Source organism: Gekko japonicus, unplaced genomic scaffold, assembly GCF_001447785.1.
Source record: "Gekko japonicus isolate JY-2015 unplaced genomic scaffold, Gekko_japonicus_V1.1 scaffold2601, whole genome shotgun sequence".
In the NCBI taxonomy this organism is placed as follows: Eukaryota; Metazoa; Chordata; class Lepidosauria; order Squamata; family Gekkonidae; genus Gekko; species Gekko japonicus.
Window position 1 is genome coordinate 97,172 of NW_015164737.1, and position 15,062 is coordinate 112,233.

At 40.7% G+C, this 15,062-nt stretch overlaps 1 protein-coding gene across 1 annotated transcript in view; it reads right to left on the reverse strand.

Moving 5' to 3' along the window:
- Nucleotides 1-1,806: 1,806 nt before the first annotated feature.
- Nucleotides 1,807-15,062, reverse strand: part of TIAM1 (T-cell lymphoma invasion and metastasis 1) — a 102,858-nt gene continuing 89,602 nt past the window's right edge. Inside the window, exons 24-29 of the mRNA XM_015409624.1 lie at nt 12,949-13,057; nt 11,268-11,326; nt 9,585-9,687; nt 7,293-7,380; nt 6,874-7,046; nt 1,807-3,356 (exon numbers count right to left, since the gene is read on the reverse strand). Of these exons, the coding sequence (XP_015265110.1) occupies nt 2,875-3,356; nt 6,874-7,046; nt 7,293-7,380; nt 9,585-9,687; nt 11,268-11,326; nt 12,949-13,057 (1,014 nt within the window). The 3' untranslated portion in view covers nt 1,807-2,874. The remainder of the gene's footprint in view (nt 3,357-6,873; nt 7,047-7,292; nt 7,381-9,584; nt 9,688-11,267; nt 11,327-12,948; nt 13,058-15,062) is intronic.

Sequence of the window (15,062 nt, forward strand, 5' to 3'; positions counted from 1 at the left end):
TTACACTCAGCTTTGCCGCATGTGAGCTGCCCTGAGTCTTTGGGAGGGCAGGATATAAATCAAACTAATAAATAAATAAAATAAAAAAAGGCCTGAGATCAAGACAAGCTAATGAGCAGTACCAGCAGCACAAGCCTATCATCTATGAGTATTTTGCCTTTTCGCAAAGCCCGGCAATTGTGCACTGTGCTGGCCTGTCCAGTTCCTGACTGGGAGAAATGAATGACAGTGGTGTGCAGCAGCAGCTCGCCTAGGTATTATTTCTCATTACTTTGTTGTTCAATAAATCACACACCCTTTGGCAGTAAATTTAGCATCAAACTGGGACAGCAAGAAAGTAGAGTCTGTATAAGGGGACATGATACAGTACAAGATAGATACCCATACACAAGAATTGCAAAACAGGTGCTGGTTGGTAGCCAAACAGAAAACATGGACTCTATCTAGCCATTTTAAGTTTCATTGATTTCAAGTAAACATAAGCTTATTGAAATAGTGACCTAAATTTAAGTGACAAGTCCTTAAATTTAATAGCGCTGAGCCTATTGCTCTGCTACAAGGCAAATACAGCCCTATATACTGCAAATCAAGATAACCACAAACACAACAACACAATGATTTTTGGTATTATTTTATTTGACAGGCATTTACAACGTTCCATTCATATACCTAAAAACATAAAAATAGACCTTCTTTTAGCTTATAAAAGAAATATATAAGAACCTTTGACATCGACAGGTCATGACATTATGTACAAGAACAATGGCACCCTCCAAGCACAGGACGTCCAGCATTTCACAGGCTTACTGTATTCCACTGGGGACAGCTAAAACATTGTTATGTCTAATAAGTTGGTACACAACTGACTTGAGTTTAAATATAATGATATACGTAGGGTGTAGAAATCTCACTAAAGCTTTTTAAGAAAACAATGAAAATATAGCAAAAGTTCAGAGAATAAAACTTTCAAAACACTAGAGTAGTGCACAGAGAACCAGACAGGTAGGGAGTCCAATGTTGGCTGGGCCATCAGACAGCTGATGTTGCTGAGTAATATTTTCTGCTCACATCTCAAAATATAGTCACAGCTGATTGTATAAAATATAATCCCTAAAGCTATTATAAAATTTTAGGTTTTCAACATACCTACTAATGTGTCAAACATCAATAGATACAAAAAGCGATCCCCCTCAAAAAAAATCCCCCCTTTTGTGTAGGTCAAAATTAAAATGGGAAAACTATATAAATAGTTTAAAAGAAAAAAGTGCTTTTTTCAAAATTATTTGGGAACCTACTGAACATCAGAGTTTAGTCACATTTTACCCTGTTGTAGATGTTTAAATAAAAGGTTTAAAATTGTAAAGAGGTTTGTTTGTTTAGAACACTGTTCATAGCCTATTGCAGTGGGAAAAAATCTAGTAAGAAAGTAAAAGGATATTAATTTCACATAGGAGAAGAAAGTACAATGAGGTCAGTTTTTTGGCCATAAAATAATCCATTTTTCCTGAGCTCTAACTTCAAACACAGAGGATCAAACTCATCCTAGATGTAAACCTGCTAATTCCAACAGAATTACAGCAGAGATTTATTTAACCTACTTGGTTTCTCAGCTATACATTGACATTGTTAAATCAATTCCAGTCTTAAACATATACAACTGTTCATTTTTTTTAAAGCAAAGGTTATCCCTAAGAGTTTCCAATTCAGAATGTTACTGTAAAACCAAAATATTCAACCCATTCTAAAAGGGCAGCCTTAAATCCAAGACCAAAACTAACACTGTAAAATTCCCATCCCTTTGTGCCCTTGCATTTCAGGTAAAATACAGAAAAATATCTTTTTCAAGTGTTCAATTTGGATCTCTTTTTTAAAATAAAAAAGAGTTTGGCATTGTTATAATTTATGTAAAACTAGAACTTCAAACATTGACATTAAGTTAGACTAGTCACAGACCCCCCCCCAAAAAAAACCCAACCAAAAAACGACACAACATAAAATTCCAAGCTTTTCCTCACACATTCCTAAAATATACATGATGTAACTGGATCCAAAGATCCTCTCTTGCGTCAGTAAGCTTTGTGAATACTACTGCATGCAAGAGATTTCCTGTGCCAAACAGATGTGTAGTGCTTTCAGTATTGAATATTTGTTGAAGGAAAAGAAAAGGGGAGCCTGATTCAAGGCCCACCCTCACAAGTGACTGGATCACAGCCAGAGCTGACAGCATCACACATCTGTCCAGCAGTGCACGTACACTGCAGGAACACCCCGTTCGTACCCCTGAAAGTTGGATGCAATGGGTTTCCAACAATTCCACTTGTCAAGAAGGATGGCTCATGCATGGAAGCCTCTTTCTGTGCATGAATCACCCTTGCTGGATTGGAGTAAGAATCTTCAAACCTTAAGATTAAAAAAGATTTAAGAATCCTGCAGCTATGGAGTCTGAAAAGGCAGCTTCTTGTTTAAGGAGATGAACCCATGATTGACATGTCACATAAAAAAGTCATTTGCTGCTTGTGCTATCACTTAAGCTAACTTGCTGCACATATATATTTTTTAAAACCCACAGCAATATGTTTTCTAGTAATATCAATGCATCCCAATTCAATATGCTACCCCTGATTAGTTTAGAATAAATAAAGCCCTTGGTAATGTACAGAGAAGGACTCAAGCTCATTCCATTTCAAAATTTTGTTTGCTCCCCACTTAATATACGTTACCTTAAAGGGGGAAAAAGAGGCTGTGTGGTTTGAACCAGTTTAGCTGCCATCACTGTATGTGCAAGTGTGCATTCTAAAGGAGCATTCTCCACACTGTGTAAGGGGTGGGTCGAGGGCACGTCTATGTCTACCATCTAACAGGGAAAACATAGGTCTAAAGCTCGGTGTTCAGTTTTCTGGGCGGCACAAAATCTTCACGACGAACCCAAATGACTTCTTCATTGCCTTCCATACCACCATTAATTCCAGACAGAGCAGCTTGTTTCTTTAACTGAGCCATTCTCGAAGCATGAGAACCCATGGGATAGCGCCCTTTGTCTCCTCGGTACAACTGGTTGCTTGTAATGGAGGCCGCCTGCAACTGCTCCTGAAGTTCTTTTTCAACCATCGTACCCCTCAAAGGCTCACAATATTCATCGTCATCACTGAGAATATCTGTTTCTTTTATGTCCTCCTGCTCCTCGTACTGACCAAGGTCAAACTGTTCTTCTACCCAGCGATCAGTGTCTTTGCTGTTGGATGCCTGCTGAGATTCTTTCTCAGGGCTGTCGGCGAAGACGGCATCTGAATCAATCGTGAATCTGTTCCGAGCCAGTCGCCGCCGCCTTCTCCCAAGGGACTTGCTTGGAGCAGACACTGAGCACACACAAAAATAAAACCCCAGATGCTTTTACAAACTATTATTTTCAAGAAGAGCTAACCATTTTTACACCAACACTTTCTACACACAGAATTTTCACCAGTGTGTGTGTGGGGGGAATCCAGTACTCAACTTCTCAAACTAGGATAATGGGACATAACCACAACTGTTCCCTCTAAGCTGAGTTAGTGTGAGGTAGCTCACAGATTTTTAGCCTCCAGCTCACACATTTTTGTCCTCACTGAGGAAGGATGGCTCCAGAGCAAACTAATTTATGCAGTAGCCAAATCGCTCGCTCACAACTTTAATGCAAGTAGCTCACGCAGTAAAAATTTTGCTCACAGGACTCCACAGCTTAGAGGGAACATTGGTAACCACCCTGTGAAATGTTGGAAACCAGCATCAGTCCCTTTTTTTTTTTTAAGCTGTGTAAAACTTTTCTCTTCAGAAAGGCATATAATCATTAATGGGTTTACAGTATCTCTGCTGGAGACTGTGGTTGAGTAGACTAGTAGTTCTAACAGCTGCTATTGTTATCTGAAACCACTTTCTGCTGGTTTCTCCACCCCTTCATAAAGGTACATTTATTTGGATGGAGGATGCCTCGCAAACAAGCTATGGGCAATCTGCTGGGGATTTACAAGCGTTCTCAGGAAAAGCTCAGAATTACTTGATATTATTTTGAAAAAGAACTCTCTGAGACAGCTTGGAAAAGCCTTATTTCTGAGGCAACTGGGGGTGGGGTGGGGAGTTCATTCATCACTATGTCAAACATAAGTGTTCTATATACAATAAGCAGTTAACTTAAATACGTTTGCTACAAAATATGCATTGGCCTAAGATGTACTATGTTTATAATGCAGATCATATTACAGTGCATTCAGTACAGGCTACAGACCATCCTTTCTGAGGTGGAAAGCAACTTTCCACTATTTCCAGTTAAATTAAGAAGATATTGGGAGATTGCAGACTATGGTAAAATGATATCCCTAGGAATGGATATACATGGTGAGAACAGGAATAGCTTTTAGGCTTATTCCAAAACATGCTATCTCTGATCCAGTCGATTTAGGATCGCAGGGTTGGATTCTTCATATGTTTTTAAAGATGGCTTGTGGTTCCTGTGTTATGGCCTACAAATGGTAAGGGATGTGGGGAAGAATACAGGATGACACATGCGAGTCTAAAATCTACTTCCAGCTTCAGCAAGGCATAGGATTCCAGGGAGTTGACTGAATAGGCATAAGAGGAGGATATACATTGTAATCACGGTTCTGGCCTGGTTGATTGAAAAGGAATTAATAATTCTGAAGGCCCTGTCACAAATATCTCAAACCTGAAGCTATATCACTAACAATTCAGGTTTTAGAAAGGGGAGAGTGAGAGTCTATATCAGGGGTTGCCAAACTGTGGCTTGGGAGCCACGTGTGGCCTTTTCACACATATTGGGCAGCTCCCGGCAGGGCAGCTGGGGAAGTGAAGGGGAGGCATGCCTCCCTGACCCATCTTCCCTTCCCCAGTCATTGTTCTCCTCCCTGGGTAGGCTTGAGGTGTGGGGGGGGGGAAGCAGAGAAAGAAAGCAATGTTAACTTTAAAAGCGTTCTCAAAGCCCCCGTCAGTCAGGTTGGAGAAGGCATTTGTCTCTTTAAATCCCTTTGCCAAGTCAGCCAGTGGGGGGAGGGGGGTTTGGAGGATGCATTTAAAGTTAATGTTGCTTTTTCCCCCTCCCCCTCCCCCATCTATTCTCTCTCTCTCTCTCTCTCTCTCCTCCCTCCCCATCTAAAGTTAAATGTGTTCTCCAAGACCTGCCCCACTGCCACACCAGCCGGCTGGCTTGGCTTGGAGAAGGCATTTGTCTCTTTAAATCCCTTCTCTAAGCCAAGCTGGTGCAGCAGTGGGGGCGGGGGGGGGGGCTTGAAGAACACCTTTAAAGTTGTTCTCCAAGTCCACTGTGTTGGAGAAGGCATTTGTCTCTTTAAATCCTTTCTCTAAGCCAAGCGAGCTGTCATGAGGGGGGGGGGGTTGGAGAACACATTTAAAGTTAAAATTGCATACTTTCCACCTCCCCCCCCATTTATTTGCCTTCTTTCCACTTCTCTCTTTCTGTTTTCCTCTTCCTTCCTCCCTCCCCCATCTATTTGCTTGCTTTCTACCTTTCTTTCTTTTTCTCTCTTTCTCCCTTCCCTCCCTCCCTTATCTATTTGCTTTCTTTGTTTTTCTCTCTCTCTAACTCATTCTTTCTTTCCAACTCTCTCTCTCTCTTTAGTCACTTCCGCACTGTCATTTTGTCACTCTTTTGTCCCTATTGCTTTGCCCCCTCTTTTCCACACATGTTTTTCTCCCTCTGGGGCTACTAGAGAGAGCAAAACACTTTGGGGGGGAGGGAGCCCTGAAGCAATAGGGACAAACGAGTGATAAAAATGACAGTGTGGAAGTGGCTTCTCTCTGTTAGACAAATAAATATCATTGGACAAATAAATATTATCAATATCTGTTTTCACCCCTTTTGTTTTTATTGTTGGCAGTCTCATTTAATGTTAACAAAAAGCAAATTTGCATATTTCCAATAAAAACGTGCCTGTAATATTTGTTCATATCTTGTGGCTCTCAAACATCTGACATTTATTCTATGTGGCTCTTACGTTAAGCAAGTTTGGCCACCCCTGCTGGTCTATATGGTTCAAAATCTCTTTAGGCAAAGATAATGATATTTAGGAAATGAGAAGCCAGCAGGAAACGATTGAGGCCCTGCAGTCCACTGGCCCATTTTGTCTTTCCTTGGAGCTCCTCATTAATTGTACCTCTGAGGTACAGAGTTTGCAGAAGTCATGCTGTGAATGTTATTGGCTTGTTAAAAATAGGACACAACATCTAGGAGACAAGGTTAATTTTCTACTCAGATAGAGGCAGTATAGAAATCCAGTAAAGCAGCGTGTTCTTTTCAAATAATTTTATTGCCTTGGGTTTTGAATTCCTATGATTTCCAATTTTCTTTGCTGAAGGTCAACTGAAACTGTAACCATCTCCCCGAAGCCATATATGTTATCTTCCTCACACTACAGGGGGGAAATCCAAAATCAATCATTGCAGGTCGTCGGAGCAGCTTTGTTTGTTTTGAACAGACAACATATGAAAAAGAAATTACTGTCTACTGAAGCTGACATGTCAACAGTCTTGGAATTCTTCTCTTGACTCAACATCTCCTATTATGTATGAATTTCTATATTAAAAGAAGTCATCTGAATGGGTCTTGTTGCTTAACTAAATTAAAATGTTTGCCACTTGGTAAAGCATCCAGTGGGCATTAAAGAGAATCCTACCTGGATATCTTAAGCTTGAAGGATGCTTGTTCCAGTTGTAAGGAATCCTACCAATATGTGTTAGTTGAGTGAGGGGTGTATTCATGGGGAGCATTAAACACTAGCCCTAAATTTTGTATGAAGAAGAAATTCAGGTGTGTCTTACGATAGTGGTGGTTTACCAGGATCTTGAAAATGTGTAACCCTACAGTACCTGCCCTGTTCATAGCTGGCCTTGCACCTTTTAGAGCACTCAATCTTTTTCCTCCAAAAGGAACATACTGCTGGGATGCAGGCAAGCTTTCAGTTTTAAGGAGTTGCCTTCTGTGTTTGTCACGTAGAACTGAATGTACAGTCTTCAGAAAATCCTTCCTATGTTCTGGTGAACTGAAAAGGGGAAAAAAATAATTTGAGTCAGGCACCAAGCTAACAACAGAGCTTGTGTTCATATTTTATTATCTTTAGTCCAAATTGTAGCTTACAGTATTCACTGCAGTATTCACCCCCTTAAGAACAAAACAGTGTCACTATTCTAATTTATCATACTGGGAACAGTGACTCCATGGCAGATGTGTGATGTGAACCCAGACCCATGTCCTCCTCTTCAATTATTAAAAAGCAACGCTCTCTTACCTACAACAAAGATGGAATGACCTCTCTGGCCTGCCTTCAGACTCTGATTTCACATGAACTATCTCGCAGACAGAATTGGTCTCTGCATCTAGAAATACAGAGAACATTTTTAATAAATGCAATTTCAAGCAGATCAGTATGTACTATATTATCTCAGTATTGTGAATGAACAGATTTCAAGTAATCTGGTATTGTGATAGGGTTGCCAAGTCGTACCTCGTCCTGAAGCGGGGGACTCCTGGGTTGATCCTGTAGCGCGCCACATCCACGTCACCAGGAAAGTGACGCGACCACGCTGGGCACGCTGGGGGTGGGGCCACGACCATCCAAGGGAAAATCATAGAGTTTTCCCTCGGATGACCGTGGCCCCGCCCCAGCATGCCCAGCGTGGTTGCGTCACTTCCTGGTGACGTGCACGTCGGGGTGGAGTTCCCCCCGGGGCCCGATCCCGCGGCGGCGGGGAACGGGCCTCTGGGGTGGGGGTTTCCCTGCCCCCCGGGGGGGACTTGGCAAGCCTATATTGTGACCATTAGTTTAGTGAATTTAATCATGGCAGTAGGGGCAGATTCATACATTACATGGCAATGAGGCTGTGCTGGAAACACTGTTGTCTCTATGGGGTGTGAAATATGTGAAAATATCTTGCCACGTAAATAAGTTTCATCATGGGGAGCTCCTCCATACCATGCTGCGCATTCTTGGGGCTATTTCACACAGTAAGCAGCTCTAAAGACAATGGCATTCAGGTGCTGTTAAATACACAAACCTTCTTAGTATAGATAACTTTGTCCTAGTGCTTAACAACAACCACAGCCAATGGTGTAATTGGCTAACCACTGCCACAACGCTGCTTCCATTACTTTCAGGTTGACTTTGTATAGTGGCTTTATTCAAGTCAGAATGAAATTAACACTAATGATTCATAGACCATTACCACAGGAAGATAAGCATTCTTTCAGCAGATTCAGAAATATAATTATATCTGTATCTGTAACATATAAATGAAAACTTACTCAAAGGAAACCTGTAAGAAACTATCCAGGAATTATCTTTTTACCACTTTCTACCATAAAGTTGTATTGAGTCCTCATTCCATTGCAGAGAGCAAAAGGGAAAAATACAGTAGCCTCACTAGTCCTAGAACCACTCTGCTAGTTGCTTTACAGTTTCCTGCTGCTTCTTTGCTTGATACTGGACTTTCAACTGCTCAATAAGATTCATCTTTCACAGCAATGAACCTAACAAGCCCTTACAGCTAGGCCCCATGTACACTAGTAGTTCACATTAGGAAAACATGTTTCATAACCTTTTAAAAGAGTCTCTTAACTTTTATAAGAGTCTACTTATTTTTCAGGATAGTAATTTCTGAAACTTAGGGTAAGCCAACAGAATTTACTGATACTTGAGATGCTGAACAATGCAAGTCTAGAATACATTCAGACAAGGATCAGATGAGCATTAGTGCCAACCCAAACTGACTTCTAATTTCCATATAGGAAACCAAATGTGACAATTTGTTTCTAAACCAGTTGATCAGTACACCAAAAATGCCAGGAGTTTGCCTGCCATAAGTGGGCACTTGGCAAGCCTACTCATGAGTGTTGATGCATTTGTGTCGTGAGATACTTTCTCTACTTGTATGTGGGAACTACTAAATGAAATTGGTTGTTATTTTATATGCAAAGATGTAAAAATACTCCTGTCACCATTATAAAAGCAGCATGAGGAAAAGGGTTCTTCTAGACAGGGTTTCTAGGATTTTAAAATTAGATTATTACCATTTATTCATCTGTTCAATAGGTAATGCAACCATTAGTCATAATAAATCCAACATTTAAAAGACAGCTGCATGTGAATTTGAACCGTGTTTCTCTTGATTAAAATTATTAACTAAAATTCATAAGAAGGCCATCCTATATAAAAATAAAATATTACTGGCTTCTAAATGCTAACTGAAAGGAAACCAGGTGAGCCATCTCGCGTAGGGAGTTTCATCACATCAGTACAAGCGACAAGATTTGAAATTTTACAGCCACCCACTGCAACTCAGATGACAAGAACACTGGCGAAATAGCCTCCTTTGAGGATCTGGATGCACAAGGCTTCCTTCAGGTTTCAAGGCCCAGATCCTACAGGGATTTTAACCTTGAAATGGTCCCAGTAACAAAATAACCAACACAGATATTTTAGAATTGGTATTACAAGGTCTTCTGTCAAACCAAAAGACATATATTTGACAGTGAGCAATGTAGAAAACATCCAAATAAAACAAACAATTTCCCCAACACTTACCTGCACTTGCTAGTGCTCGAACCTGCAGAGCTTCTAGAGGTATCATATGACGAAAACGAAAGGGGTCTGAGTCTTCATAGATTGAAGCCCTATGTGATCCGCCCTAGGAAAGAGCGAATAGTGGGGAAAAACTGAACAGTGCTTGTAATGCTGGCACTTCATTTCATGCTGGAGGCTTGAAGTGGATCAGGAAATACCTACTAGAGAATTTGAACTAGAAACACTGAAGTATTGTGTTGGAACCAGAAAACCAGATAAAAATCTTCCCTGTTGGAATGGCAGCATATCCCTGTCAACTTTACAAGGAATCAGATTACTAGATATCACTAGCCCAACCCCAGCTTCCCTTCTCTGCCATATGTTATGTGAGGCACTTTTTAATGCAAAACGCTGTTTTGAAAAGTATTGCCAACACCAAGAATACAGAACTGATGGTGACTCAAGGTCTACTAAATGTTTCTCATTGTTAGTCAAGTACTGAACAACAGTTGTCCTTTCACCCAAAGATCTGCAGAAGTAGCAGCAGCTGCCCAAACTGGCTTTTGCCATATAATTTATCGCAGAGCTTTTTAGTGCAATATGGTCATAATAACTATTCCATGAATACAAAAGACTCTTTGCAGATGGTCAGATGGCTCTGTTACTTAATGTTCTTGTGCTGAGCTCTGGCAGTCAAAAGACGCCCTGATGTTGTCTTTACCTACCAATTTGAACATGTGGTGATGTGCCAGAATGCAAAGCACATATGCAAGTGTGGCCATGACTTTATTTTCCTTCCTTTTGTGGCAAATGAGGGGATTTATTCTTTGAAGTTATGTTCAAGTCGAGACAAAAATATCAGACATTTCCCCTTGAGGCTTAAAAAAACCCCTCTAATCCTACCTGTGTCTGGCAGATCCTTGCCAGCATGGAGCACTGCTTACTGTCCCACAGACCTCAGACTGAGAGCTGCTTTCCTTCACCCTTTACCCTTCATCTTTCTCCTGACCCTGCTCCCTTCAACCTGAGCAGAAAGAGCTGGCATGTCCTCCTTAGTTACTTTCCCTTTGCCTTATGAATGCCAGCCCCCTTTGGTGGCTCCCCCCCCCCCAGAACTCTCATGAGATCTGAGTAGTTCCTGTGGGAAGTTGCCACCTGCAACTTAACTGCGACTCATACTCTTGTTTCCCCACCAGAGGCTCAAGGGTAGCTCCCAGCAGATTGTCAGGCAGCGGGCTGTTAAAGGGCTGTAAACCAGATGGCCAGCCAGCACTGCCTTAAAGGCACTGCTTGCGTTGCTGACTTGGAGAATGGATGCTGAGGGTGGCTCCTTGGATCCCCTTGGAGCTGGGGTGCCCAGGGTTCCCTCAAATCCCCCCAAAATCCCAGAAAATGTTTTTTAAAGTTAGGATTTTTAAGAGTCTGAGATCATGGTGCTTTCTGTAACAGTTCAAGACAAAGACACAAAGAACCCATCCATACCCCATTCTCTGTATATGTTGCAAGTTTACAGGCAGGAAGGGAGAGTCAAATGCAAATACAAATTACTGTATTTTTTAAATTTGTTTTTAATCTTTTTAACTTAGCTGTTTTGTAAGATGCCTCCTATGGCAGGAGATATTATTAATCAACCCCCCCCCTAATATATCTTCCTGATTACTCAAAGGAGACTAGCTCCATTGGTTTCATCAATTACAAACTTACCAGTTTTTTCTTCTGTTTGGAGCCATCTTTATACACAAGAACCACAGCAGTTTTGAATACTAGAAAATGTGAAAACATCAAGAGTCAATAATTTTTCTTAACCTTCCACATATGAACAGGAGAGAGAATATAGTTCAGTAGGAAACAAATTGTGCACCCTTCAAGAGTGGAGAATGGAGGGAAAGGACTGTGGGGGCCCCAGTTTCATGAGGTGAGGCAATAAATTCAGCTGCTGCTTTACTGAAGAGGAGAAAAGAGAAAGGATGGCTCTGGTATGTTCACTGTTTCTGGGAGTGGGACCCATGTACACTGCTCTAAGCTCCTTAGAGGAAGGACAAAATATAATGGGAAAAGATATGGTGCTCACAACGACAGGCAATTAGTAGCTTACCTGTGCTAACAAGAAGTGAGGGTTGAGTGGGCAGTGTGAGGGGGCCCAGGAATGCTGACAGCCAAGACAGGGCCCAGATAAAATTTTAATATGGGAGCCTCATGATGCCTCTCAGGATTCCTGGGAGTGACTGTCCCCACTCTTTTCAGTTAGAGACAGGTGCATTCCTAAATACCCAAATGCCTATAGTAATTCCTAGAAATATTACTCTCTTAAGACACATCACTATATTCTATTTATAGATATTGCTATAAGAAAATAAACAAAGTAGTTAGCAAATGTTGAGACTCTAACAGCTGGAACAATAAACAATTTACTGAATGCTGCTTACATACTGTTTTGTATTTATCCAGTACATTGTCTACCCAAATCACAATGTTATAGTAAATACTGTTTTGGCTATTTAAATGCTTTTAGAAACAAGAATGTTAGCAGCATGAATTATTTCAAAGGAAAATCTGATTTTAGCCATTTGTTTCACAAGAATGCTAAGCAATTTTTAGCAGAATTTCTTTGCAGCATGAACAACAAAGAATCTTGCGGCACTTTAAGACTAAGAGAATTATTGTGGTATATCTTTGCTGATGTGGGCACTAGTTCATAAAAAGTATTTAGTATTTAAAGATGCTGTTAGTAGTAAAAGATGTGCTAGTATTAAAATGCCATACATTCCATTTGTTTTTGTTTTTCTTAACAGACCCATATGGTTACTCCTGACTCTCCCTGACTCTTCATACATTTCACTCATGAAAAAAGACACTTTGGGGATCAAATGAGCTAATGGTATGTGTTCACTAGAGTCAAATGGTACAAACTACATGATGGCCATGACCAGCCCACCCGGATCCCTCAGCCTATCTGGACCGCAAAAGAGATATTGTGAGTAATTCATTGCACAGAGCAGCATTCATTTCACAGTTTAGAGAAGTCCCGTTTCATACAGTTTATGTCCGCGTTCAGTAGTACTGTGATAGAATTTATAATTTCAAGATATTCCCTTATATTAGTCTAGTGTGTTCATTTAAAAACCTTAAGGTCACATGTTCAAGCAGCCAGTTCAGCTAGTTGCATAAACCTGTTGGAATTGCTCCTTAGATTAAAACTGTTTGAATCACTCCTCATTCATCTGGTGTTTGTATTGGAACCCAGAAACATTACAAGTAGAGCACTAAACGGAAAAGGAAGAAAACTTCCCTACAAGCATGTTCTGGAAACAACTGCTTATATTCATTATTTAAGTTCTAGGTGAAACAACATCATCTGCTTTCTTTCTGGGAAAATAATACATACCAAATGCTGCCAATTCAGGTTCCTTCTTCCACTTCCCAAGAGACGCAGGAGGGTTAAGCCAGATTACTGTGGTATGCAAAAGCAAGTCTCCCATAGAAAGATCTGCAACCTGCCAGTGGCCAGAGATAAAAGGGGCAATGCTAAACAAAACACTGGTTTAATAAATAATAAAGTTCCCAAGGCTTTTTCGGTGGCGGCTCCTATCTGGTAGAATGAGCTCCCGGAGGAGATCAGGACCCTGCGGGACCTTATGCAGTTCGCAGGGCCTGCTAGACGGAGCTCTTCCACCAGGCTTTTGAGTAGGAGCCACCATCGTCACTGTACCACCATCGCGTTGCCATCTTTGGCGATGCGAACTGGCCTTGGGAATGAAGAACGGACAGAGCGCAGACCGATCAAGAAGAGACAGTAGTACCTTCTGAAACATTGTATTGGAGTCCCCGTCTTGGATGATATATTGTTGCGAGCACCGATTTTAAATGTAAAATGTAATTTGATTGTTTCATCTGGTTTTAGTGTTATGTATGGCAATTGCCTCTTGTTAGCCACCCTTAGCCCATGTGGAAGGGCGGGATATAAGCCAAATAAATAAATAATGGTTTGAAACTGACTTTGAGCAGTAAGTACTGCCAGTGTGCTTTGCAGCTCTAAGCAAAAGACTTTACACCAGCCAAGTCCGAGTGGGTGCTGATTGGGAAGTCAGCTATTATGCAGGACATGAATAGCTTTAAAGTCAATGGTGTCCAGGTTTCTTAACCATGAAGATAAAGAATATCATGGTCTTGTCAGATTACTCATTGATAAACAGGTTGCTGATACAGCTAAAATGCTTTCTTCTCCATCTCTATCTTCTACATTTTGTAGACAGAGCTGATCTTGTCATGTCAATCCACCACTAACCTTCAGACTTGAGTACTTTGGTGCATTAATGCAATGGGGCTGCCCTTGAAGACAACTTAGAAACTTCAGCTAGTGCAGGACATGATTGCATATTGTTTAACAGGGACTGGGTATTCAGCCTGTGCTATAGCAATTGCACAGGCTTCTGATTTGTACAGGCTCAAGCCTGGCATTAATCTTTATGCCTTTTGTGGTCTGAAACTCACATACTTGAATGACTGCCTCTTTCCCAATGAGTCCACCCTGCTGCTGAGATCTTATTAACAACTTTTCTTGATGGTTCATTCTTGTCACCAAATAGGTCAGTGATGATGGCATTGGCTTTTTGGAATTTACTCCCCACAGAAGAGAAGAAAACCATCTCCCTACTTAGTTTCCAGAGCAGCTGTAAAAAAATTACATTTTCAGCAAGCTTTTACTTTGTAGGAAGTGTTTTTGAAGGATTTTTAGTAGAAGTTTTAAATGAGGATTTACTGAGGCCTGCTTCTTATATTCTTTAATATGACTGTTAAAAAAACTTTCCTCATCTCTTCTTGCATACGATACTTGCCTCCTGCTTCAATCTCTACATAAACTAAATAGCATCTCCATATGATTACCAAATGCATGGAAATAAATGCAACAAGAGTTCCCTGTAACCCTGTCATGTCTTCTCTGGGATCTTCCTGGGCTCTCAACTGGTTTGATCCACCAAGGCAATTCTTACATTCTGTCTTGTGTTTATTGTTTATAGTTGTATATTCAATATTGCCTTTATAATACTGGTCAGTTGAAGAGTATTTAACCCCTACCTAATTTCTCTAACAATGGTTGTCCGAGCAGTTTCAGTTAAGCTCTCCAATCTGAACACCTTTCCTCACCGTCAGATTCTGATACATTACAGAGAGGTGTACTGTGGAAGCACAGTGGTGAGAAAAAAAGACATTCTTCTGACCATCTCTGTTATAATACAACTTCATACTTCTCTTGCATCAAAAAAAACAGGTTCAGGATCTAAGCCACAATGAGCTGTGGCTCAAATTAAATCCTGATTCATCCTCATCACATGTTAAACACATGCAGCTTCTGAATGGTTTTGCAATTTATTTACCCATTCATTTTCTGAGCTTCTATTTTACAATATTCTCTCTCACTACTTAAGAGTTTTGTGGAATTTGATCTATTCCTTCCACCGAAGACTTCTACCTCCCAGGTTACAGTGTCAGCCTTGTGAA